A 27,968-nucleotide genomic window follows, 5' to 3' on the forward strand; every position below is an offset into this window, starting at 1 on the left:
AAATGTAACTATTAACTCAAAAATATATTTCAAGCGCAATCATGATAGCTTCTTCCTGTGTAGGGCCTACTGAATACATTGGAATGATACAGGAAGTTGGCAAAGAGTGACCCATCTGATTGCTGAGACTGATAAAGCATCAGATCTTTAATTGTACTTGATTATATTAAAAGAAAATGTGATTCATTCCACAGTTGTTTGGGAAAGAGTGAACTTCCACCCCCCACCCTTCTGAAAAAAAGTGCAAATTTGGCATCTTTTCATGATTTCTGACACTGCCCAGCTAAAAACCCACATAAAGTAGACACAAAATGAATTTCAGCTCTTCTAGTACATGGTTTAAAAGATCAAAACCAAATTTCAAAATGATACACAACTTCTTAAAAATGGATCATTCTAACCCATTCAAAAGGTGACTGCAATATAAAGAGAGAGTTAGATGGTGTATATTCATGGGAAAAAATATTTAAAGATTAGAGTCACTCAGACATGTTTTGCAGAATCATCAATGAAAATATACTCTATTTCAAAGTAAAAAAAGTGCCTGTCCCTAAAAAAAAAAAAATGCTAATATCTGGTTTCAGTTTTGTTTTAAGCTGCCAAACTTTGACATTTGGTTGACAAAAGATTCCCCCCCCCCCCTCCCCTCCATAAAACAAAGTTAAAATATTAGTGTCGGTCGACTCAAATAACATATTTTGGTCGATTACAGAGAATCCTAACTTGTGACTTTTTGTGGATTTTGAGCTGGGCAGTGTCATATGTTCATGAAGTACCGTATGTAAAATGTAAAATCATGTGAATTACCACATGGCCTCATAGTTATTACTGTACAAGAGGTTGGATATGACAATTATCAGTACTATTGCAAATATTTTGCCCATATGAAGATATGGTAGACAGAGCACTGCACTCCTAACAAAATTATGATATCTGCAAAAAGTATGCAAAAAAATATCTGCAAAAAGTACACAAATTATGACAGTCACTGAAGATATTTGTGCTTTTATCTAATTCTCAAAACTTTTTGACCTTCCATCCTGACAAGATGCCTTGGTAAGTTTGAACAATTGCCTTTCCCATCTTCTCTTCGTGAACAAGCTACTAAGGTGAGTTTAAGTAAGTCACTTTCTCAACTCGAATATGGTGTACATTAACAAGGCAAGTTGTAACATGTCAACTTGCCATCTCAGATACTAAACAAGGTGCCTTGGCAAGTTTTAACAAGTATGAACCTATGTGCCCTCTTGGCTGTAAAAGAAATGAAGTGAGTTTCAACTAGGCAACTTTCTGCCCTCCAATCCTACATAGCATTCATAGGCAAGTTTCAATGAGGCATTTTCTCACATTGTAATCTTCAACAAGGCACCTTGTAGGTAGATAATAGAAGTACATCATAATATCAAACAAGGCACCATGTTAAGTTTCAACAAGTCACCTTCTCGATGTATGTTTCAGCCTCTGCATTTACGGGTGTGTGCAATGTATACAATACACCCAACCAGGCTCAGAGATGCGTCATATAAAATCTTCAGTTTACTCACTACATGGCTACGAACGATAACTAACAACAGCTGATAGGTAAGTTTTTGCCATTGTGGTATGATACCTACAGAACTGTGACTCACCTTTATGTCACAGTGAAAACAAATTTTATCTCATATTTTCTCTGCCTGAGTGCTATGCTTTGAAACAACAGTCATCCCCCATATACAGACCACAAAGTTCATCATTAACCCGTTGAGGATGGACTGATCTTGCTACAACATGCATTTCCCATAGACACCTGCCCAAGTATACTCGGGACTCGTCCTCAACCGGTTAACATGTTAAGTGGCTGACTTTACTAGGTCTACAAAGATGCTGTCTTCCAAATCTCTTTATGATGTTTCACAGTACATCAAGGGTGACAAACAAAACAGTGATTTATTTACCACTTTGGTTATATCTTTTTTATGTGTCATTTTCTTTTATATCAGAACAAAAAAAGAGAGAACTATATACATCCATATCTGGGACATGTGTCACTACAAGATTCACAGCTATAGTAAACTGCAATCACTGCAGTTGCCATGGCAATGACTGAAGTGCTTACAGCCTATTGGCTACTTCCTGGCTGCCTCCGTGGCAACTGCAGCTACTGACAAAAGGGACCTATCTGTACAACAGCCCTACTGCATCTAGAAAGGATGCTAATCACTATGAATTTTTAAGTAATTGCAGTTGCTATAGCAATCATTTGACTGCCCACAGCTGATTGGTTATTTCCTGGATGGTACCATGGCAACCACAACCATTGCAACTTTATACATCAATGGCAAAAATCTTTGATAAACATGTTCCTAGGCTCTACCATTCCTATAAAGGATTCACATCATTTAGCTATGCAAAGGAAGCATGGCTTTCTATTAATAAAGAAATTTCTCATATGATAAAAAGGATTCAAGAGTCATACAAAATAGTAAAAAGACACCTGTACATGAAGAGTTTGTTTGCAAAAACTGATAAGTCCATATTTGCCAAATGGAGATATTTGCGACTAAAGGTCAAGAAAAATAAAGAGAATAATAAGAAAATTTTTGCTTCTTTTGACCATAACTTCAAAAATGTACCTTTATATGTAGTGACCAATATATCATTTAAAAGGTATTATTTTGTACTTTATGGCAGAGACCGTACTTAAAAATCTTCAAAAAATGGACTTATCGGTTTTTGCGAACAAACTCTTCACATGTTTACATAACTATAAAGGTCATACGATCTCACAGGAAGATTGTAGCCAGTTTTGATCCAACATTGCAGTGATCATACTGGATTATGAATAACCCATTGAGGATGGACTGATTTTGCTATAACACACATTTCCCATAGACACCTGTCTGAGTATTCTCGGGATTTGTCTTCATCGTTATTTGTGATCATTTATAGTAATGGTTAAAGTGGCATTCAAAACTTATCATTATTTCAAATATCTGATGTCATTATTAAAGTAATATTTTAGAGTAATTGCTTTTTGGAATCTTAATCAGTTTTATTTCTTTCTCATTCTTTTTTTTTATAGAAGAATCCAGAATGGGTTCAGGATGGATAAGAATTATAGGATTTTGAGTGGTTTTAACTTTAATTTACCTTCTTTCTTTTCTTGTAAACGATTATGAGAAATGGGGACATAGATGTTGATATTTGAAGTGGATTTGTTAAAAGCTGATTCTACCTTTAAGGTATATAAATCATGACACAGGAAGTCAGTGACACAAATCAGATCTCGATCAAGACAGGAAGACTCACACTGATTGCATCGCTACCTGACTCCAGAAGGGCAGAAACTTGGCCCAGTTCACATTCTGCTAGAGACTTAGACATGTCTTGCATTCACCCACCATGATTCCACTAATGTAGGATCTCTACTGCTACCTCAAACAGTTTATCTTTACAGTGTGAACAAATGAAGAGTTTGTTCGCAAAAACCGATAAGTCCATATTTGCCAAATGGAGATATTTGCAATTAAAGGTCAAGAAAAATAAAGAGAATAATAAGAAAATTTTTGCTGCTTTTGACCATAACTTCAAAAATGTACCTTTATATGTAGTGACCAATATATCATTTAAAAGGTATTATTTTGTACTTTATGACAGAGACCGTACTTCAAAATCTTCAAAAATGGACTTATCGGTTTTTTGCGAACAAACTCTTCAAATACATACATATAAGTATTGAATGTCATTTTCATCTTTCTGATCTCTCAGTACAGAAACTTTTTCATGAAGAAAGTAGAGATATGCTACAGTCAGCAAACAGTAAATGCTGCCTTTATGTTCCAAATAAAAGTACCCTAAAAATTGTTAATTACCATAAAGTCTGGCATGGCAGAGAAAGACTCACTGTAATAATAATAATAATAATAATAATAATAATAATAATAATAATAATAATAATAATAATAATAATAATAATAATAATAATAATAATATTAATAATAATAATAATAATAATAATAATAATAATAATAATAATAATATTAATAATAATAATAATAATAATAATAACATCTTATTTACCTACGGTAGCAGTGTTGCCACCGCTCTACCAGAGGGCCCTGCGATCATTATTACCCTAGTGTTGCCAGGTACCCATTTATACACATGGGTCCAGAGGGACATGGTGGGTAAAAGCATCTTGTCTATTAAAGGATGTAAGCACTGGGTGGGATTCAAACTCGGGACCCGTCCTCCGATCGGGAGCCGGGAGTCTTATCCACAATGCCACAGCGCCCCCACTATGCATTCATGATTACAACTGAACTATGAAATCCAAAAGAGATGGAACACTATCACCTTTGAATAGCAGTATGTCCTGCTGGCTCTATGTACATGGTGTAATCAATGTTCTTTAACAGCAGTAATGCTATTTTGGCTCTAAAGCTACACTTGTAACAGTTGTATGCTGAAAGCATGAATAAAAAAACATGAATAGTGTTCATGCACTTCTTGCACTTAGCTGATGATGTACTCAAAACATTTTGAATAACAATAATGTACTTCTTACTATAAGCTGATGGTGTACTCAAAACATCATTAACCCATTGAGGATGGGCTGATTTTGCTACAACACGCATTTCCCATAGAAACCTGCCCGAGTATACTCGGGACTCGTTCTAAATGAGTTAACAGCACAAATGCCCTTTTTGCTCTCAGCTGATGTACTAAACAAAAAGATTTTGAATGGTAGTACCATTCTTCTGGCCCCAGCTGATGCTGTATCAACAAACTCTGAATAGCAAGAGGACTTTTCTGGCTCTAAGCTGTCCATGTACTCAAAACATTTTGAATCTACCAGCATTAAAGGGTGTGTACAGTTCTGGTCGAGGTGAAGATTTAGCTTTTAACGTTTTGTGAGATATTCAGAAACCACTCTATGAGATGTCAAAGAGCATGCAGTTCAAAGGGGTATCAAAAGTTTATTCGATGAAAATCGGTTTTGAAATGGCTGAGATATCGAAAAACAAGGTGAAACAAGGAGATACTAATAAAGTTGGGGCATGTCGCCTTTTATTATCAGCACTTTTTTGGATATCTCAGCCATTTGAAAACCAATTTTCATCAAATAAACGTTGAATTCTTCTTAAAATCACATGCTCTTTCATATTTCATAAGAGGCTTTTCATTATCTCACTTAGGAATGTTCAAAACATGAATCCCTACCTCAACCAGTACTGTACAGTCCCTTTAACATTCTTCGTGCTCTAGGCTGGTAAAGTATTCAAAAAACCTTATAATAGCAGTAACATCCTTCTGATTTCAGGTTAATGATGTACTAAATACCAATGATGGTTATTTTCAACATTACTACATCACAATTTTGGTAAATATCTCAATTTGTCTGTTGACATAGTACTGATGGAATGGCTTCAAACGACTTTTAACCCATGAAGTAAAAATAAGTGATCAAGATATGCATCCAATGTTTATTTGGGAAGCCATTATCGCTCTCCACAATTACCTATTTCCTTCCAAAGATTTGCTACTGCGATATACTTCCCAAAATCAATCTCTTTGAACTCACCAAAGATAGCAGATATATTTGATACAATTATAAAAGTGCTTGTATGCTTTCTGATCAAAATGGAAAACTACCTTTACTCCACAAACCAAAACTAACATCAGCTGTCCATTTGGAAATACTGATGAGCTCATTAAACCCCAGTATGCAATGTGCATGTTGTTTGCTAAGAGTTGCTAAAAAAATTAACTGTATTAAAACTGGCTGATAAATTGCCTTTCATCAACATTGTATTGTATTGTTTTTAATAGAAAATATGCATTTACTGCTATGTATCCAATTTGGACATAATTTTAAATGCAAGAACATAGAATTTCTAAAAACCTGTCTTTTAATCTACAATGGAAAGGTCGCTCTAACTTGGGATGCAAATGTACAAAGTCCCTACTAATTAGCGATATAAGGCGAAAAAGGAAGATTTTTTTTTTCTGATAGTGTCATTTTTTTTACTCTTCTCTCCCCCCCCCCCCCCCCTCCCCATATATAGTAAACATTGCTTAGGCCAACTTGACAGGACTGAAGATAATGCATCAACTTATAAGTGATATTTCTTTTGCGCATACAGAGGAATCACATATGTAAGGATATGAATCAAAATTGGGGACTTTTTCTTTTCATTGCCTTAGCTGATTATTTGCCACATCAACTCAGGCGAAGTTGACCAAAGTTAGATTACTAGTGCCTTTGGCTTGCACAGGAACCACTATCAAAATCTCAGAGGCATGGATGTGACAGGTTCTGCCTCATTCAAAGGGTCAAGTTTGTCCTCCCAGCTGACGGCCCACTTCTGATAAAATGGGAAGGTCAAAGATGGCTGTCAGATTTGGTTTGTGAACTCACCGCCTGATTGGCTAATCAAGCCGGTGCATGATTACTAAGTGTGCACTGGTTTATTTCTGACCTTACACAATTTCTTTCCGATGCAGTTATGAAATGCAAAATGGCAACACTAACAACATCATTTAGGGAGGTCTTAAATAGAAACAAGTTTAAGGTTAGTAATGATTATGATAATGACTCCTATAATGTTATATTTAACACATTTAATGGAAGATCAAAATATATTCCAGATTGAATGCGCAATATTTCATTTCACCATTTCACTCAAATGCAGTTATGAAAGGCAAAATGGCAATACTGACAACCGAGGGTGCATTTATCAACTCACTTCTCGCACAGAATTATGGTTTCAAAACAACTTTCAGGGAGTTTTGGGGAGTTGATAAACACAAAGCTGTTTTGATTATGGGGCTACAAACAGCAAAAAAAAAGTGTGATGGCAAACATGTTTGCACCAGAAACGTGCTTGTGTAGAGTTGATAAATGAAAAGTCCTTTTGAAATGCATTTATAGCTCTGACCTGTCCATGCTAACCACTGTCAACTACACATCTCTGCTCCTTGGGTCAAACTGCACAATGGAGCTGCGCAGTGACAAGGTCTCCCAATTCACTAACAATAGAGTTGATAAAAGCAACAACTCGAGAAATGCGATCAGAAAATTTGAACTTCTCTTCATTTGCAAAAGTGAGAAATACATTGTTTTCAACTTTGACACAATATGCCAGTCTCACCCTTATTGCCATAATGGAATGAAAAATTATGAAAACTGCAAAAACCTGCAAAAGCTACCAACCTTCGCGCTGCCAACTTTAATAGAGTGTATTGCCTGGGATTTGTGACAAACATTGTGCCTGATGGCTGGTGAAGCTATCCCTATCCTATTCCACCCCTCCCTCTTCTCCACCCCTTTTCCTTTTTAACCCCTCCCCCACCTCCACCTCTCCCCTTCTCTACCGCCTCCTCCCTTTCTATACCCCTCCCTCTTCTCCACCCCTTCCCCTTCTCAACCCCACCTTCTCCACCCTCCCACTTTGCTATCCCTCCTCCTTCTCTATCCCACCTTTCCCCTTCTCCTCCCCTTATTTACCCCTCCCCCTTCTCCACCCCTCCCCCTTCTCTATCCTACCCTACCTTTCTCTACTCCCTTCTTCATATTAGCTTTCCCTTATTTACTCCTCCCCCTTCTCCACCCCTCCCCCTTCTCTATCCCACCCCACCCCTTCTCTATTCCCTTCTTCATATTAGCTTCCCCTTATTTACCCCTCCCCCCTTCTCCACCCCTCCTCTTTCTCCATCCCAACCCTCCCCCTTCTCAATCCTCCTCCCCTTTCTTCTCCCCCAGACACTCTGACCTACTTCTGTCAATGAGAAGGAAGTTGTGAGGAAATCCAATTTCACGATGTTTGTACACAGAAATAGAAAAAAAAGTATGATATATTTCATTTGTACATATATCATGAATTACTTGTATAATTTTTCTTTTTATCCTCAATACATATGAAGAGAGTTGCATATCTCTTTTATAGATTAAATATTATACTAATGTACAATAAAACTGACACACAACCTCAGAGGCAAAAATCAGATTCTGGATTACAAACAGAAAAATTGCACACACTATTAAAGCATACTACAGTATGTCAAACTTCTTAATAAAAAAAATCATAAAAAACATATATTTTCTTAATTTTGATTAAAAAAAACCATACAAAACATTGTACAAGCATACTAGGGGGCAGGTCTGTATAAATGCATATATACTTTTAACCACAAACAATGAAAACATAATGTTGTTTTTGCCTACATAAACACAGAAAAACATCATCTATATCATCAATATCTACATAAATCATGCAGGAAAAGGTATAAATAATCTATAATCCTCACCCTTTAAACCTGTTTCTGTTAATACACTTTCCCCCATGGAGACTGTTTATTGGTAGAAGTCAATGTTCTGTGGCTTACCTATACACCTTTGTTTGTCTGAGGATAGCGTGAAGCCACGCCCACACTCACAGCTGTAGCCACCCTCTGTGTTCAGACACTGCTGTTCACACTGAGAATTTGCACACTCGTTCACATCTGAACACGGTAAAGGAAGAAACACATAAGCACACGGACATCATTATTATATTGACATACAGCCATAATTTTTCTTTTCGGCATGGTTTAAATTTTGCTAAGGTACAAACAACATTTATCATCCCATATGACCTAATGCATACGGATCAATGCAAATACAATTTAGAGACAGACACATAAAAATTGTAATCAAGGGCAAAAATCTAATGAAAAATAATTCATCACAGCTCTGCTGTTCACAATAAGAGCTTGTGTGCTCGTTCCCATGTGAACAGGGCACAGAAAGAACAATACAAACACATGAAAGTCATTATTACATCATAGAAAAAAAGTCCATCATTCTTTTTCTACATAATTATTATGTAGATCTTATTGATGCACAAGCACCATTCATTGTCACATATGACTCAATGTATACATCAATGCAGATATACAAAGAAAGGCACATGAAAATTAGAAGCAACCCCCAAACAAAATTAATACAGATTCATCGCAACTCTTTTGAGAAAGCGTCTTAATCACATTTATATTTGTTAAAATTTATGCCCACAAACAATTATACATACACACTTTTTTAATCATGGTCCTATCTGAAAAGGACACAATTATGCTTAACTTCCAGAACAGTTCTCTCTGTTAATACAAAATTTGAGAGCTATCAATCATGTACTTATTCACCATAGTCTTTTCAAACTCTAGAAATAATGACCTATGTGAGAGACGTTTTAAGCTGATTCAAATCATTTCAAGATCAGAAACCTCATTTGCATATTAATCTTATCAACCATGGGAGAGTTATAAGGTGTTGACATCATCTCTTCTAATTTGCATATGTACTTGTGACCAATATCACTTATAGATCATTTCAGTACTGTATTCAAAGTGTATGCATGCTTTGATCACAAAATTTGCCCTTTACAACCACAGGGTTTGCTGGTGGCTTGCCCTACACAGCAACAAATGGGTGAATTCTTGCCTGAGGAACTCATTAGAAGAAGCAGGTGAATGAAATGCTTCATTACATACCTGTATATTAGAGATATTATCTATTGGCAAAGAAAGAGAAGTTAAAATGTCCATACTATTTTCATCCAATTTCTTTGTCTGATTATTACTCTAGTTATATGGTAACATTCACTTGAACATGGTATGGAATGCACACTGTGAAATGATCAGAATTGTTATGACTGACGAACTTGCCATTAATATATCAAGCACGAAAAACATGTTTTTGTTGCACAGTTAATGTTTGCTACGGGAAATTATACACCCAATTTCCGGCAAAAGCCCACACATTAGACAGTCAAATTCCTAACAAATTTATCTCAGCCAATAAGCCATCTGTTCTTAAATTGGAATAGATGTCAAAAGATAACATTACTGTAGTCACTTTTTTTTCTCTCTAAAGTGTGCAGAGGAAGGTTTCATAATTGAGAATGAAGGAAAAACAACGAAATCGAAAGGGCAAATCCGATATTTCCGGTGTAGGTAACCTGGAAAGACAGAGAAAAGTTGAAGGAAGTGGTATGGTTGCCAATTCCTATCCTAGAGACCACAGCTGTATATTGTATCGAGATCAAAGCAACGAATAAATGTTTTGTTTTGTTTCGTTTTTTGCTTGTTGCTTTTTTCAAAACATGACACATCAGCTAATGAGACACACAGGTGGCACAAACGAAGAAAGCAAAGGAAAAGTGTGATCCAAACATCAAGCGACATAATTAGGGGAAGCTAAACCTCCTATCATACAACATTGTTCTCAATGAAAGTGAATTTTTTTTCCCCAAGGCTCTATCAGTTCACTGACTTCTCTAAATGCAAAAGTTTATTATTAAGTCTCTGCATACCATTTACACAGCCATGTGAGTCACTTTCATTTGAATTGAATTGAACGAATTATATCAAATTAGATTAGATTTAATTTAATTGAATCACATTCTGTTTGACGTAGCCACTGAGGAAACGATAAATGCCTGGAAGCAAGTAACTGCGGCCATGAGGCCACTGGCTTTCAGTGCCCTCAAAAGGATTACAAAGTAAGGATAAAGTGCCTTGATTAGGGGCACAACTTCTGGTGCATTCTTGGTACAACTGAAAGCCCTCTACTGCTTTATATAGATCAATGTTTTCATTATTCTAAATTTATATACGGAGATCTTCAGTTGATAATGAAAGTCTTTGCTTGCTGTGAGAAGAATTAATCATGAAAGGATTTTCTATAATTAATGGAGGGTCAACGTCATTAGCAGAATGTGATAGCAGTAGCTAGCGACAAAAAAACAAACTTAAAAAGCGAGTGCTGTAATCTTTTTTTATTTATTTATCTTTTTTTTTTTGGGGGGGTTGCTTTTTTGCAAGGGGGGGGGGGGAGGGATGTCATGGGATCATCACACCTGGTCATATCTCCCATTGTATTCATCATATTCATAGATATTAATGCACAAATTTAAACATGATAATCAGCAAATGGAAAATGCCTCAACATTCAAGAAAACAAGATATGTACAGTGAGAAGACGATTTCTAGATTTGCTTTATAGCACAAAAACAGAAAAATCAGAGAAGTAGGTCATTGAAAATATGGAGAAAAAAACACATACAAAAAGTGATTTTTCCCCAAAGTTTAACGGACTTTATTATCTCAGTTTTCTGTCTCCTTGCAGAGCAACATATTATTAGGATTAAATTTCCCTTTAATGTTCATTTTATCCCATCGTTTTACCCTCAAGATTGTGGCAATTCAGGGTACTTGCCAAAATTCAGGTATCTCCCCTTTAACTTTCTTCAATCCATATACAGGTCATAATCTGGTGCTGACATTAATAGCAACCAAATATGGCACACGTACAAGGCAGGAGAGGAGGGACTTGAATGCTTGAACATCTATGTTCCCCACACATTCCTAATCCTGCCACATTCATGCCATCTGCTCGGGGCGTAAGTCCACTTTAAGACGAGACACTTCTGGCAGACAACGAGGTTTGAGCAGGTGCCAATGCAGTGAGGGGGGACAGAATTAGAAACCGAATCCATGCAGCACATAATGACAGGAACTGCCAAATTACAGTGAATCATCCCACAAAGAAAATGATTTTTCCCTTTTCTCAAGGAAGTACTTGACAATAATTGGCTTCTCTTGTATCTTTACAAACAGCTGTAGACAACTGCCGTCAAAAAAAAAAAAACAACCCAAAATTTCTTTCCCTAATTTGTCTTGCTTTTTCATCTTTAAAGGGAAAATTCACATCAAAAAGAGAGATAGATGTTTTGAATGAAGCAGCCATCTTGAAGTGGCTACTCAGCGCAAACCTGGGTCATGCTTCATAAAACTTGTCATCAGCAACAACTGCTACATTTCTATGACAAATTTGCTCTCAGCCAATCAGATGTCAGAATTTAGATAGCTTATAACAACTTTCATAACTTGTTATTGATATCAAGTTTTGTGAAATTGGGCCCTGAAGCTAATGGGTTGATGAATGAGACATTCTCGTATGAAAGTCAGTACTCAGCGTGTATGCTCTCTCATTTCTCACTCCAACAGCCAAGCTGGTCACATGACTACATACATTGTCTGTGTAGAACTTATACTCCTCATTTGCTTTTGCATAAACCAATTAAGCATTGATTGCAATACAACAAAAAAATGCCTTTCTCTTTCTCTGAAGAAGGAGAGGAATAATGATGCCTCAGTTTATTCTTTGGTAGAGACAAGGAGAAAATAGTTGCTACTGGAAAGATAATAAAATGGGAAGATTTTTAGATTAACATACACACAGCACACAAGGAGTTCCTACATCATCAGACTCAAAGTAAGATGAATATGGTAGGTCTTTGGTATTATGACATGTGCCAACATCTTATTGTCTTTGTCACAATTTAAAGATTAATAATGATATGGCTTCTAACTTATCAAATTTGGGTAAAACTTTTACTTTTCCATTAATATCTGACTGGGAATAGTAACTCTCAGTTAGCAAATATTACATGCATACTAGCTAAAAAAAAATTCAAAATGCAGCATTGATGAATGCAGAGACCCCAACCCCAAGCACCTTCTGATCTGGAGATTCTCCCGCCCGAAACCCCTAGCAAACGGGAGACTCCAAGCGCGAAGTTCCTAGGGTTCTAGATGCTCTCTGGTGCTATCTAAGGCTTATTTTTTCAACATACTGTATACGATAGCAATAGGTAAGAAATCCTTTCCACCGGGAGGCACAGAGCCAGGGCGGGAGAAATTAAATCTCAAGCGGGAGAACGGGAGATTTTGCAAAAATGGGTTTTCGGCGGGAGATCTCCCGTCAAAAACGGGAGAGTTGGAGTCTCTGTGAATGGTTTCAAAGAGTAGTACAAACACATATGAAAATCTTTTTTTCTTTATAGGAGAAATACTGTATGATTATAAACCAATCCTGAATATGCTGTTTCTACGTTGTATCATAATCCCTTTTTATCACAGCGTAGATTGAAAGTGAATGTGAACCCTTCAATTGCAAACCCTATTTTGTGGACAGAAAATAAATTCTTGTGGAAATGATGAAGAAGAAACACAAAGGTTTCTAAAGAAGGGTTGATCAGCCTTGTTACGGAGGTCTTCCCTTCCTGTTTCCAAGAACTACTATGAGACACAGACACAGGAACCACGTTTTACCACAAAGTCTCTCCAAGAAAAGCAGTCAAAGGATGCAGCTGATGGTCAGACAGTCAGGCGGTCAGACTTCCCTGGACATTTTCACAGTCATGAAAACTCTTTTCCTGCTAACCCACAAACTTGAAGGTGATTTGATGGCCAATTAATATGAATTCTAAAACTATCATGTGTAACATTATATGTTACAAGAATATACTATCAGTTTGATGTTTGTATTACCCATGTATATTGTTTGGATATGAAAATAAAACACAAATGAATGAATGAATGGATGAATGAATGAATGAATGAATGAATGAATGAATGAATGAATGAATGAATGAATGAATGAATGAATGAATGAATGAATGAATGAATGAATGAATGAATGAATGAATAAAATCAAAAGCTGAAAACCATGAACATTGATACTCAAACCTGATAATTTCTAGATGGTTTCTTCTGTGAAATCTACGATGCTAAAATTGCACAGTCACACCAGACACCTTCAAGAGTTAATGAATACAACATGGGAAATTGGCCAAGTCAGTCAGCAGCTTGCAATGAAGACATTTAACTGATCAGATGATTTTGAGGGAGAATAAGGGGAAATATACGATCATCAGGCAAACTGGCTTTGACTCAGTGACCTTTTGAAGGATATTTTGCTCTTGATCAGCACTATGCCCTGCCAGATGGAGATCCTAATATACATTTTACAGTCACAGCACTGATGAAAGTAAAAAGGGGGCCAATTTTAGGGCTGAGTGACACCAGAGCTGACCACATTGTAAAGTGGCAGGTCGATTGATCAGTAATTGAGTTTAAGAAAGTGTTCAACATGAAATACTAATTTCCTCTGTAAGTAAAGAAATTTTTCAAGATATGAATGCAACACCCCTGACAGGAGAGATTGTAAGCACGCTTGGATATGATTTTGAAATTACTGGAAAAGAAAGAGAGAGAGAGAGAGCAATAAATCCTACTTTGAAACTGTGGGAAAACTTATTTGAAGCATTGTCAAGCCACATGAATAAATTATATGAAACATTATTCGATCGAAAAATGAGTTAACTCTGTTTTTGTCAACTTGAAATATTTGTGATTAAACCTGGAAAAAAAAACTTTGAAAATAATAAGAACACTTTGGATACTTCTAATAATATCTTCAATGACACTGTCTTCACAGAACAAGATATACTCTTTGAAATGCACCTGAAAAAAAAAAAGTTGCTATCTTTCTTCTTGTTAGAATAATCGGGTGCTGTTCGTTATTCCGAAGGTTTGCCATTCCGAAGGTTCGTTATTCCGAAGGTTCGTTATTCCGAAGGTTCGTTTATCCGAAACACACAAATCCCCTATACCTAATGGTTCGTTAATCCGAAAATGAAGAAGGTTCATTAATCTGAACATTGGTGGCATTATTCCTAAGGTTCGTTGTTCCGAAGATTTGTTAATCCAAAAATGAAATTCGGAATAACGAACCTTCGGAATAACGAATCTTCGGACTGAAGAGCCTTCGGAATAACGAACCTTCGGAATAACAAGCTGTAACCGAATAATCATGCACCATCTGAAATAGTCATAGTCATACTGATAAGTAAAAGCATGATATGGTGACTTTGTACAAGTAATAATATGTATATAAACGATCTAAAGACTATCTACACCAAAGATACAAATACACAAATGTAAGTGAGAAAAAAAAAGAAGAGTTTATTCATTAATGCCTATCAAGTACTGTAAAACGAGGAATTTTCGCGTGCACTTTAATTTCGCGAATTTCGCGAGCGCCAAGATTCGCGAAATTAAATTGCACGCGAAAGTTCTTGTTTACACTATTGCATTGAACGCCAGTGGCACTTCGCGAAATTTTCAAGCCACGAAAGAGGCTATCAGCTCCAATTCGCGAAAATTTCATGCCGCGAATATATCATGTTTTACAGTAATAGAATTCACAACAGATGTATTGGTTGACTCAACTTGCCCAAAGGATATTATTCCTTCATGCATGTAAGTAAGGAAACTGTAGTTTACCAAAAAAGAAAAGAAAGAAATGTTTTCAAACTTTAGGGGGACACCGGATACTGAGTCAACATGCGGCCATTTTTTCCCCTCCATTTTTGCATAGGCCTACATAGAGACAAACAAAAACAAACAAACTTCACCTCTGGGGTCTGGTAGAAAGTTTGGTACGGCCAGCGAGCCTCGGATCACCCGAATTATATAGCAATAATGACTTGATGGTTAGAACGTGACGGAATTCAGGAAAAGGGTAGACCAAAATTCTTGGGTTGCTTCTTGTTTCTCTGTTTCTGGGGCGAGCTGGGCCAAGGCTGGGCAGATATTGAAAGAAAATGCATGCACTCCCTCCAGAATAAAGTGTATACAACCAAAACTCCTTCAGGGGTATATTGATCTAGTTTAGAGAAGGTTACGACACCAAGTGTATCAAATAAAATGCGTGAAGGAAACAACATTATTTTACTGTTTTTGCTAGCTTTTCACATATTTTTATACCACAGTATGCAGAATCTAAATACAAAATGACCAGGGTTTATTTTCTGTCCATTGACATTAGTGTTTATTGAATCTGTTCAAATGTTTTCTGGCAGGTGGTAGCACCCAAAGTGTTTAGGGCATAAAAAATGGCGCAGACAGATTTTGCTATGACTTTCAATACCAGAGAGATTGAAAGAGATCTCAAAATCTCTCCACATCCCTCCACAAGCGTAGAAGTGAGTGTGCTTGGTATCAATGATACACACTGCAAATTCAAAAAATGCATTTACTACTATGAAACTTAATTAATGAGAAATTGGATGAATCTGATAGGAAACAGGGATAGCAAGAATTCATTTTAACTCTAACATCACTGAGAATTTAGGGTTTGGGACGAACACTGAACTAGGGCTTTCTATAGCTCAGTCGGTAGAGCACCGAGCTAGCAATCCGGAGGTCTCGGGTTCGAAATCCCGATGGAATCCCATTTTCTTGGGATTCTTTTTTTTCACTAATTATTTACAAATGTGTACTTTCTTCTTTTTTTTAGCCTGTGCAAACTAGGAGGAAGTAAACTATTAGAAAGGACATAAATTTGATTTAACCCGTTGCGTACAGGAACCTGGTGGCCTGCGTCTCAAGTTTATGGGCATTTCAGAATTCAGTACAGAACAGGTTAAAACATGACTGAAGTAATTTAGTGACTGGCTTTGATATAAATATGATATCTTGTCTGTGGATTCAATCAATTATGATCATAAGAATGACTTCCTCAAACATAGACAGGCATCCCGCATCCTAGATTCTGACCAAGCAAGGAAAACATTACTTTTTAGAGAATAATCAAATCTGAAACTTTATGACTCTTACTAGCCACAACAAAAACATACACTGTAAGGTTATTGAACTGTGGGAGTTCTGGGATTAAGCCATTACTTCATATCATTTCTATAGCTTGCTTATGATGGCTTCAAACATTTTCAAAAATGCTATGTTTTTCTACGTTTGTGAGATGGAAAGTACATTCATGCCTCCCAGCTATAACCCTATCCTGAGAGTATTTTGTGGATTGGGAGGGATTGTGATACCATTCAACCCAGCGGGGTTGGTACTCAAGCGTTACAGTGTGTCTGGTCTCAGCAATCAGACCCTTATACCTCAAACATAACTTTCCTTCTCTCTTGGTTTGGATTGTATAGAGTTTGGGTAAATCTTACAGCGTGACAAAGAAAGGAATCACAAGTGCCTACAAGCAAGGGGATCACAGGACTGATGACTTGAACATTAACCAATTGAGGATGAGCTGATTTCAATATAACATGCATTTCTCAAAAATATCTGCCCGAGTACACTCAAGAGGACAACTTTGTAGCTTTCAATGGGTTAAAGGGAAGGTATAGTTTAGTGGACATGAGGATTGAGCTTTTGACTTTTCATGAGATTAAAAACTGCACGTATGAAATTAAGAGGAATTCAGAGTTTATTTGATGAAAATCAGTTTTGAAATAGCCGAGATATCCAAAAACAAAGTACAACAATCTTAACGAAAGGTGGGTCTCAACTTTTATTAGGATCACTTTGTTTTGGATATCTCAGCCATTTCACAACCAATTTTTATTAAAGAAACATTGAATTCCTCTTCTTGGAATGAAATGTTCTTTCATATTTCATGAGAGATTTCTTATTAACCTGTTCTGTATGGGAACCTGGTGGCCAGCATATTAAGTCTATGGGCATTTCAGAATTCAGTAACAAATTGGTTAACACATCAAAAATGTTAGAAACCTGAAGCCAGGTCTCGACCTAAACTTTATCATCCCTTTAAAGTTCCCTCTGGAGGACAAAGCAATTAGAATAAAGTTTGTCTAAAAACACCAACATTGCTGCTAATGGACTCCAGCTAAGAACCTCAAATTTGAGAAGTGCTGTATCATGCAATGAGTCACAGCAACTTATATTTTTCATAATAATGCATGTTACTCAATCCTTTCAAAGAATAACAAAGTCTATACAGTACACATCATGACCTCCAATCTTTCTTATATATTTCATTTCATTTTATCAATAAACAAATTATATCCCTCAATGTAAATCTCTCTACAACTAGCAAAGGTGCATAATAACAATATGAAAAGAGAGAAAAACATAGAGATAAAGAGACACAGAGAGCTTTGACAAGTAGCTAGATTTAGTTAGGATAGAAAGAGTACAAGAGGGAGAGAAAATGAGTGATGTAGGTATATTAGGTATGTACATGACCTCATCAGATATGAAAAAAAAATAAGATATATTCTTATTCATATTTGTATCCACCCATCTACAAAAATTAACCCAGAAGAGGGTAAAAACAAACAAACATACAAACAAACAAACTCAGGCCCATGCAGCTCTTCACTTTCTCAGAATTTCCTTGACAAACAGAACTAGCAATGAGATCCTCAGAAATGGGAGAAATACATCAGCAAAAGTTTCAGAATGAAATGAAAAATAGAAATGAGATGGAAAGAAGACATCTTGAGATGTCAGTGATGTAGAAGAGGAGAGAGGTATGTGATGGGTGTAACCTCTCGTCTCCGGCACTCCGTGACAGAACAGAAGATGAACTTGACCTCAAAAAAATACCCCTGTATCCTGGAAATATTTTGACCATCAATCAAAATGCCTGGGTATCATACCCATGCTGTCCCAAATTACTGCTGACTAGACTGAAAAAAAAAAAATTGCCTCAGCCGATGTTGAGATGAATGACAGATATCAGAAAAACTAACAGCAGGCCTACATGAAAAATGCCAACAATCTTGTGTGTTTTTTTTCTTTACTTTATAAAATGCCTCTTTGAATTTCAGCTTACTATTGCACATAATATCCTAGGAGAGTCATAGGATTGTGTATACCCCGTCACCAAGACATTAAACCCGTTGAGGACAAGTCCCGAGTATACTCAGGCTGATGTCTATGGGAAATGAGTGTTATAGCAAAATCAGTCCGTCCTCAACAGGTTAAGTGCAGTATTGAGAAATCTTTCATCCTTCGTAATATAGAAAAATAACAACAGCAACAACAATGAGGTGGTAGCTAGTCTGCCTTGATTATGGATTGAAAAGTAGAATTGTTTCGTTCTGGTATGCCATGGAACTATCATAGACAGAAGCAAAATTGGGATTTGATGACCTAAATACTCACATGGTAGTTATCTAGAAGTTAAATATCATTGACCTCTATTTATTAACCCATTGAGGACGGACTGATTTTGCTACAACATGCATTTCCCATAGACACCTGCCAGAGTACACTTGGGACTCAACCTCAATGGGTTAAAAAGTCATATTCTTTGTGATGATGTCCCCCTTTAAGTGTTGGCCAACTGTGTTCTTCTGTAGCCGGTGATGGCGCCATACGAGGTGGCAGGCGAAAGGATACCCAGGGGGCGAGATTACTGAAATATGTCAACCAAAATCAAGTCCAAAATTTGTTTGACAAAGTCTTACAAGAGTCATAAATACCATGACTACCAAGCAGCTATCTACAATTTGTAGGAAGTAGGCTGGTCAGTTACCAAACTGGTGGTCATTTTGTTGACGTTGTTGTTTCTTATCGGTAGAAGAAGAACAAGGTAAGTTTGGTTGACAGAAGCTGACACAATCAATCACCATGTGCTTCCACTCATTTTGCATATTAGAGAAAGTTATTCACTTTGTCATTTATTAGATTTTCCAGGCAAAACAATTTTTTTTAGTAAATATATGGTTGGAAAACTTGTGAAGAAAACAACCTGCTCAGGTAAAGGAGCAATTTATAACCTGTCAGAATTTCTGTATCAAGATTGGCTTGGCATCCTCAGAAAAACGGATACTTTTGTTTAACTTTGCCAAACAGTGGAGGTCAATACACCCATTCTTTAGGACTAGTGAAATTAGCCTTTACACACACACACACACACACACACACTCTTTCTCTCTGCAAGAAGGAAACAACATATTCTAGATGTTTAAAACTAGAAGTATATTCAATTTCTAAAATAACTGATTATTGGCTTCAAGTTTCATGTAGGCCTACATACTTGTATCTTCAATTTCTATTCTACCATTACAAATTATTGCTTACACTGCTACACAAGAACCAGTTACTTCAACCATTTACATTGAAGACAAGATATTTAAAACTTATTTTCTAGGTATAGTATGAGTTAGGTTTCACATCTTTAATGATAATAACAAGCACGGTCTCCAGACCAACTTTGCTTCAAGTAGCAGAGAATTATGTTTGAAGGTTACTATCCCTGTACCATATCAACAGTTTTAAAACAGAGCTACCATCATTTCTGGGTTACTGTAGGGTGAATAGCCCCCTCACCCTTGCTGCATTACATTCTATATGGCCGGTGCACTGCCAAGAGGGCTGTGCAGTGCTTCAGTAAATTCAGTAAGTACCAACAGCTTCCATGTTGTAAGAGTGTTTAACTCTTTATGTGCCACGTTCACACGTCCTACTCAGTCGACGACATGGCAACTTCGCATATTCTGCTCAAACCTACAAACCTGCCCAAACCAATCGATAAATTACCAAGTGCCGCAGTACAATGAAAGCTTTTCTCGCGCTTCCGTTCGTCTCACATCTGGCTTGCATGTTATGTGGTGATTGACTATCAAGCGGTGTTTCCTAATAGATTTGCGTGTAAATTCTAAGTTTCTGTCACTGTTTTGTGTGCAAAAGTCATGCCTTTACAGTAATGTAGCTACTGGTCATTTCAAAGAAAAACAATTATCGATTTGTCATACAAAGTTTTCATCAAAGAAAAGCTTGGCACTTTCTCTACAACTTTGTTCACTACATGTCCAATTTAACAGAAATCTATAGAGGTTACATAGATTTGAAAAATAGAATGTTTTCTCAAGGCATGACTACGATGCTGTATCACAATGATTTGACACACAGAGGGTTTCCACCATGGCACATAAAGAGTTAAGTGATGTCCACGCCTCACAAATCATACAACCATCAATGACATGGCAGGGTGGACCAGGGTGGGGTCATACAAGGTCAGGGTCAAGGTGAAGGTCAAACCTACTCAAGAGGGGAGGACTCTGCCAAGGGTGATCAGAGATCAGTGATCGGTATACAACGAATGGGGTTGATGACTCCACTAGCTACATTCAGTTTGACACCTGTCCTGGTCTATCATCAAATTATGTTGTCATGGCAACAGTGTGCCCACTGTGAGACACAGCTACAGCATCCAAGGCAGATCGAGGCAACCGCATCAAAGACAAACTGTGGGTTCCTGCAGCTTAGCTCGTCCCATAGAACAGAAACTGAATTTCGGAGTCGGTCGGTCATCAATGTTCACACCCATCCTGATGTTTAGTCTAAACAGTCTTGTAACTTCAACCTACAAGGAAGTGAAGAGTTTGTTTGCAAGAACCGATAAGTCCATATTTGCCAAATGGAGATATTTGCGATTAAAGGTCAAGAAAAATAAAGAGAATAATAAGAAAAATTTTGCTTCTTTTGACCATAACTTCAAAAATATACCTTTTTATGTAGTGACCAATATATCATTTAAAAGGTATTATTTTGTACTTTATGACAGAGATCGTACTTCAAAATCTTCAAAAATGGACTTATCGGTTTTTGCAAACAAACTCTTCAAGTGTAAGCTCCTGAAAGGGAGTGTAAATCTTGGATTCTAGGATTGTCGTTGTCATCATTTCTTTCTCTACATCATTGAATTTTAACTGAAATTTGCTTTATATTTCTCAGGAAAATAACATACAATAAGAAAAAATGCATATACAAAACTTGCAAAATACAAATTAGGTAAAACATTCAATAGAGGTTTACAAATCTATCCTAACATGAAAATAAATGTAATGGTAAATTTACAGTGGTATTGGTAAAAATAATCTTGTAAGTAGGAGAAATACAAGGTCTACACTCATACAAGCTTTAGGCTTCATTGCAGTACGAACCAACCCCCCACCCCCCCAACAAAGAACAAAAATGACTCACTGAAATACTAAGAAAGTGATGTCCACTTTCACCTGAAAATTTGTCAATTCACTCTCCCCGAGCAAGTCAACTGGAGGTAGCAAAGACATCAGAAATATTGCCATAATCAGGCCGGCATTTCTTTATTGCCAGGTCTGACAATCTCTACTCAGAATATAGTGCACATTCCAGATCTGGCTGTACTTGACCTGCAAAAAGTGTGGGGGGGGGGGGAATGAAAATGTTGGTACCATCCATCTAGACAATGAATGATATATATCAATCATAAAAGGGGATGGAGGTGTTAAATGACATACCAAAGGTACGTATTTGGAGGTTTTATAACAGAATTTTGCATGTCATTGTGCATCATGTATGCTTCATGTAGGTGTTCAAACAATCTTCTTGTTTGAAACCTTGTAAAACAGGCTGTGGTGTCCCTTTGTGGGTTTGGCTCCCCCCCCCCCCCCCCACAAGTTTTCCATGACTAAGCTTCACACAGGATCTGAAATGTGCACCATCTCCGAAATACAGACCGGAGTTCTACGAGACTGGTGAGGTCACAAAAACAGGTTGTGGTTACGTCTCTGGGAACCTTACACCTCAAGAACTGATCATCTACCACTCTCCCTCTGCAATGTAGTGCAAGCTATTTCTGCTCCGTCCAGTGTGCGATGGGGGAAATATCCAACCGCACGGACAAGGCTTTTTTTTTTGTTCAGACCTTCCTTCCTTAGTTGACTTTCTTCCGGGCTGGTCTAAAATAAGATGATACCCTTAAGAAGGGAAGTAATGACTGAATTGCTACACAAGGCAGGGCATGTAATACAAGGATGCCAAGGATGGGGGGAAACAGATTGTGTCGGCATTGTCTGGGCTTGATGGTTACACCAACGTGTCATTATGTCACTAGCTCAGCCACAAAACTTGGTTAAGGTCAGTGTATAGTTTGCGCAAAAACCACTTTAGAGCACAAACAAATAATGATGAAGTAAAAGATTTCTTCATTTTGTTTTTCTGTCATAATGAAACTACTGCATGAATATTGGACATTTTTATTACTAATGATGTACGGGTTTCGTAAAAGATATACATACAATCATACTTTATGCCATATGTCTCCACCAACAATACTGATTTTCATTTAAATCTGAGGTCATCACTACATTCTGATTTCTGATGTTGCCATGGCAACAAGAAAATTGAAAGATTATGCAGAGATGTATGGACAGACAAAAAAGAAATCATCTCAATCTCGTTTCCATTTTGTGCAGCCTGAATTAGACGAATATATGGAAACTATTTAAAAGATTACAAACTGTCACCATGTGTGAACATCAATCACAGGTAACAATATTCTACAGTAAAAATACTGACAAATATTTCTTCTGAAATGCTTGCAAGGAGGACATATTTCAAATGTTATGGTTTTATGTTAGATATCATAAAAAAAAACAAGAATTTTTCTCAGTTATGCTAGAGCACCAAGGCTGAAAACAGTTGTAGGCCCCTATTACACAAATCAAATTCCTGCCGACTTCTTAATAGACACATCTCTCATCGGAAAAATTGGACCAAATTACAGAGGAGAACGGAAATCCAAAAATTGCCACTTGCTGCAGAGATTGAAAATTCTCGTTAATCAAACCTGGTGGTTTTTCACCAATTTGCCTCTCTTCTTTTGGCTCAGATTCAACATAATGACAACTGACTTCAGTCCAGGTTTCAAATTGGGTTATTGGGTATAAACTGACTCATACCTCTATCCTGCTTTAAAGTATACTTCACTTGCTAATTGACAACTTTGTTGAAATCCAAGACGTAAATAGTGAATGTAATATTTATATGACATATTATCTCATGGACTGATATTCATATAAAAAGAGTGGTACTGGCACAGTGCACTACTATTATAACAAGAAAATTCCAGTTACAATGAAATAAAAATCCAGGTCGCAAAATTATCTGCTTTATGTGTTTCATTGTTTATTTGTTTGGTTATAATGAAATTTTGATCTAACGAAAAAAAACTGCCAGTCTCAAGGACTTCGTTATAACAGGAGTCCCTGTATACCATTAGTTACGTGTACTGTAAAAGTGCAAATTTTCACGGTGTTGAAATTTTCGCCCATTCTGCACAATCAGAAACTAGCGCAAAAATAATAGCACACAAATATTTTTGCTTGCCATATGTTCCTGTAGTTGATGTCTTGATACCATGGAATTAAAAACACAAGAAACCCTTCTTATCCGGCCAAGTGCTAAAAATCAGTCGCGCAAAAATATCCACTTTTGCAGTATGTAAGATTGAAAATATTCTGACATTAATGATTATTTTGAAACATGTCCCAGATATGATACAATGATACAGAGTGAAATAACTTTCAAGATAGCTTAAAAAGTTTTTTGAAAAAGAAGAAAAGAAAATATCACTACTGATACGTAAGCCTGTAGGTAAAGTGAGGCAATATCATCAATGTTTTGTCAAGTGGTAATTAAAGTCCTCTCTTCCGCTGAGTAGTTTTGACAGTGAGACAACTCAATGTCAAGAAAATATCCTGAACGATTCTTCACAGCAATCCAGATCAAGGGGCAGTAGATAAAAGGAATGGATAGCTTGTATCCAACAATTCCTGTTTCCTTTACAACAGTATAGCAACCACGGGTTGATTGGCTGAAGAGACATGTGTTTGTAATTTTGTCTAGCTGGAGTCTAGACTGTATGTTCATGCGTGATTACGGCAATCGAATTCAATATCCGATTCGCTCCGCTTCTAAGCCCTGCCGGGCAACTCCGTAACACGCTGTGATTCACACCGATGGTGAGAATCTCTATAATGCCAACTTAATCCCCTCATTGCAAGGCAGCGGTGCTGGGTTAGAGAGTTTAGCAGCCGGCAGACAATACAGAATGTGGGGCGTAGATTCAATTGTCCGTCGGCAATAGAAAGGGTGATGTGACAATATTGATACAATATTACCACTTTGACTTGCTAGTTAAAATGTGTGTCCCAAGTATCCATGCCTTTTTGCCCTTTCCACTGAAAAAAAAGCAAGGAAAGAAATCCAAGAGAACCAGCAGGATTCTAAAGGCAGCTGACATGACTAACATAGCAGACAAAGAAAGTGGAGACCTCATGAATGCTGAAGATGGCAGCTAAGTTCAATTCTGGTTTTATGTTTGCAGGCTATCAACAAAGGAATTGTCTTCACTCAATACTCAGCACCGCCTCATTCATGTACATCTATTCACTCTTTCTTTCTTTTTGTTTTCAAAATCTATGATCTACTACAAGAATATGAATAATTTGGGGCTTCAATAGTTGTTAAAGAATACACAAAAATGACTATTTATTGTAAAACTTCGATTATCTGCAGCCAAGCACATGTACAAATCTTTCCATTGAAGCCAAGAGCAATAGTCAGTCAACCAGACCATATTCTGCACCCTTCTCCCCTTTTCTTCCCTATCGATCCCCATCCCTCACCACCCTTCTTGCTCCCATTCTATCTCCTCACCATTCTATCCTTCCTGATATACTTACATACATTCATATGTTATTGCACCAGTCAAAATGAAAGTACATGTAAGGTCTAGCTCAGCTCAATATCCTCAAGCATATAATTAATGGTCAAACCATTCTGTTGACTAATGACCATCCTCAATCACTCAAAACTTGATTGGAAAATGCTCCTAGAGGACTATGACTGTCCACATGTGATTTGAGAAACCTTTTGTTACAAGTGTGCTTTAATTTCGCTTTCAGACATTAAAAATAAAACAAAATCTTGATTGAGGTGAAATGTGTTTACAAACATGTTTGATACAGACAAATTCTTGGTAAATGTGAAAGCCTGTAAAGTCTGGTTTAGTACAGAAATACAGACGGATAGACAGAGAGAAAGAGCATGGACTTTTTGAAGATGTTCGTGTCTGTTTCATGTACCATTTCACATCTTTCACTTCCAATCACCTTCACTAGTTTGATGGATCCAACAACTTGCCAATAAAGGTCATGTTCCAAAGTGCTCTGGTTTATGATCGCTGGGGGAAATTGAGGTGGCGATCGAGTTCAACAAGGATGTGTCACAGATTCACTCTCAAATCAAATTGTGGGAGCTGACACAAAGCAAGGATGATTGAATTCACTCTGAGGGTCACTGTCTCTTCAGACGTCATTATTTTCTCACTCAGTGGAAGAACTCTAGCCTTCAAATTTGAACTGTTTCTGCACCGTTATTATCACACTGCCATCAACATCACTGGAATCATCCCCTTTAAAGGGGAAGGCGAGTACCTGATCAGTGGGAATCAGTGGGAATGCTGAGGGATGATTGTTCCAATTCTTGTGGGATTCATTTAAGAGTACATTATATATCTATTGTTGTGTGAAAATTATTTGCTTCAGAACGGTCTCATATTCAAGTAATGTGCAGTTTAATGCCCTGTCACTGACCAGGCATGCTAACCTGGAAACATTAAACTGCCCATTACTTGAATATGAGACCATTCTGAAGCAAATAATTTTCACACAACAATAGATATATAATGTACTCTTGAATGAATCCCATAAGGATTAGAACAATCATCAGCCAGCATTCCCACTGATTCCCACTGATCAGTTACTAGCCATCCCCTTTAATCATAACTTTTCATCATCACCATCATCATCACAATTATCGTCCCTTCATTATTACTGCTTCTATTAGCATTATCATTGTTATTGTTACTACTATCATTATTACCAACGGTATCACATTTATCACTATTGCTATTGCTATCACCATTATCATCATCGACATCAGCATTGTCATCAATGTCATCATCATCTTCATTACTGTCATCATCCCCATCATCATCATCATCACCATCATTGTCAACATCACCATCATTATAGTACTGTATAAGCTGTTATTTTCGCGAGGGTTTAATTTTCGCAAATTTCGCAAATCACAGTTGGATCGCGAATTTAACAACACGCAAAAATGTCTCCATGCGCCCTGTCAATAGTGCATTAACGTAAGCGTCGGCGTCAATTCGCGAAAACAACATCTCGCGAAAATGTCTATGGCCTTGTTATTCGCAAAAATATCTGTACACGAAAATAACAGCGTATACATAATTCTATATCTAATATTGTGATCATCATTTCATGTGGCAATCACTCACTTGTAGCAACTCAGTCATATTGTTGACAAATGCCAAAAGGGTAGACTGTTTCTAGAAAAGAATGTGTGTACTTTGCCATTTTCTGTTTGGGGAAAGGGGGCAATGTGAAATCACTCATTTGGTGGCTTAGTTATCTGGCAACAATAAAACTTTCTATTAAAGGGATGGGTATAGTATTGGTGGAGATGAGAATTGGGCTTTTAACTTTTTGCGAGATACCAAGAAAACACTCATGATATAGTACAGAGCATACCATTTTAAGAGGAATTCAAAGTTTATTTGATGAAAATCGGGTTTGCAATGACTGAAACATCCAAAAACAAAGTAAAACAAAGCGATCGTAAGAAAGTGTGGGTCCCACACTTTATTAGAATCACTCTTTTTTGGATATCTCAGCCATTTCAAAAGCAACTTTCATCAAATAAACATTGAATTCCTCATAGAATTACATGCTCTTTCATATTTCATAAGAGGTTTCTCATTATCTCACCAAAAATGTTAGAAACCTGAAATTAGGTCTCAACCAAAACTGTACGATCCCTTTAAAATAAAATGTTGCCATGGTTACACTAAAACATCTTTAAAGACATGAGAATATGTCAAAGTCATACAGATATTATCCTGAAAGTGAAGTTGGTTTTTTTTTACACTGATGCCAAAATTGATTCACAGAAACTAAATAAATAAATGAAAGACTCTGTGTGGGTGTGCATGTGAAGGTTGCGGTGTCTGTAATGATGTTAGTTCCTCTGAAGTCATGGCTACATAACACATCTTGAAATGATAAACCTGCTGAGTCACTGGCTGTAAACAACACAAATTGACATATCTATTCTCCCCTACCACTATTGCTCAAATTTGTATGGGAAGGAAACTGGCACAAATCAAATTCTTAAGACAATGTCAATCCCTAAAAAGACCATTGCATCCTATGTCCACCAAATATCTTTAAATACTTTTTCTTCAACTCATCTTGACCTTCTCCTCCACAAGACATGAAATTATTGTCATTCATTCAAGGTTAATGGAGCAAATATTGCTATCTAGGGATAGAACAGGTTAACCAAAGGCACACCCTTCGTCAAATTAAATCCAAACTGCATCCTGTCACCATGGCAACACACCTGGAATAAATTGAAAGCCATGTCAGTGGCACAAGTGAGCACTACTGCTTTGACTCCCTATAACTTCCAAC

At 36.9% G+C, this 27,968-nt stretch overlaps 1 protein-coding gene across 1 annotated transcript in view; it reads right to left on the bottom strand.

Moving 5' to 3' along the window:
• LOC139729338 (uncharacterized) overlaps window positions 1–27,968 on the bottom strand; it is a 104,371-nt gene that overhangs the window by 33,199 nt on the left and 43,204 nt on the right. The window contains exon 6 of the mRNA XM_071640269.1: window positions 8,368–8,484. Within this exon, the coding sequence (XP_071496370.1) occupies window positions 8,368–8,484 (117 nt within the window). The remainder of the gene's footprint in view (window positions 1–8,367; window positions 8,485–27,968) is intronic.

The sequence above is a fragment of the Diadema antillarum genome, unplaced genomic scaffold, assembly GCF_040938485.1.
Source record: "Diadema antillarum isolate AM-2024a unplaced genomic scaffold, OU_Dant_1.0 scf00000020, whole genome shotgun sequence".
In the NCBI taxonomy this organism is placed as follows: domain Eukaryota; kingdom Metazoa; phylum Echinodermata; class Echinoidea; order Diadematoida; family Diadematidae; genus Diadema; species Diadema antillarum.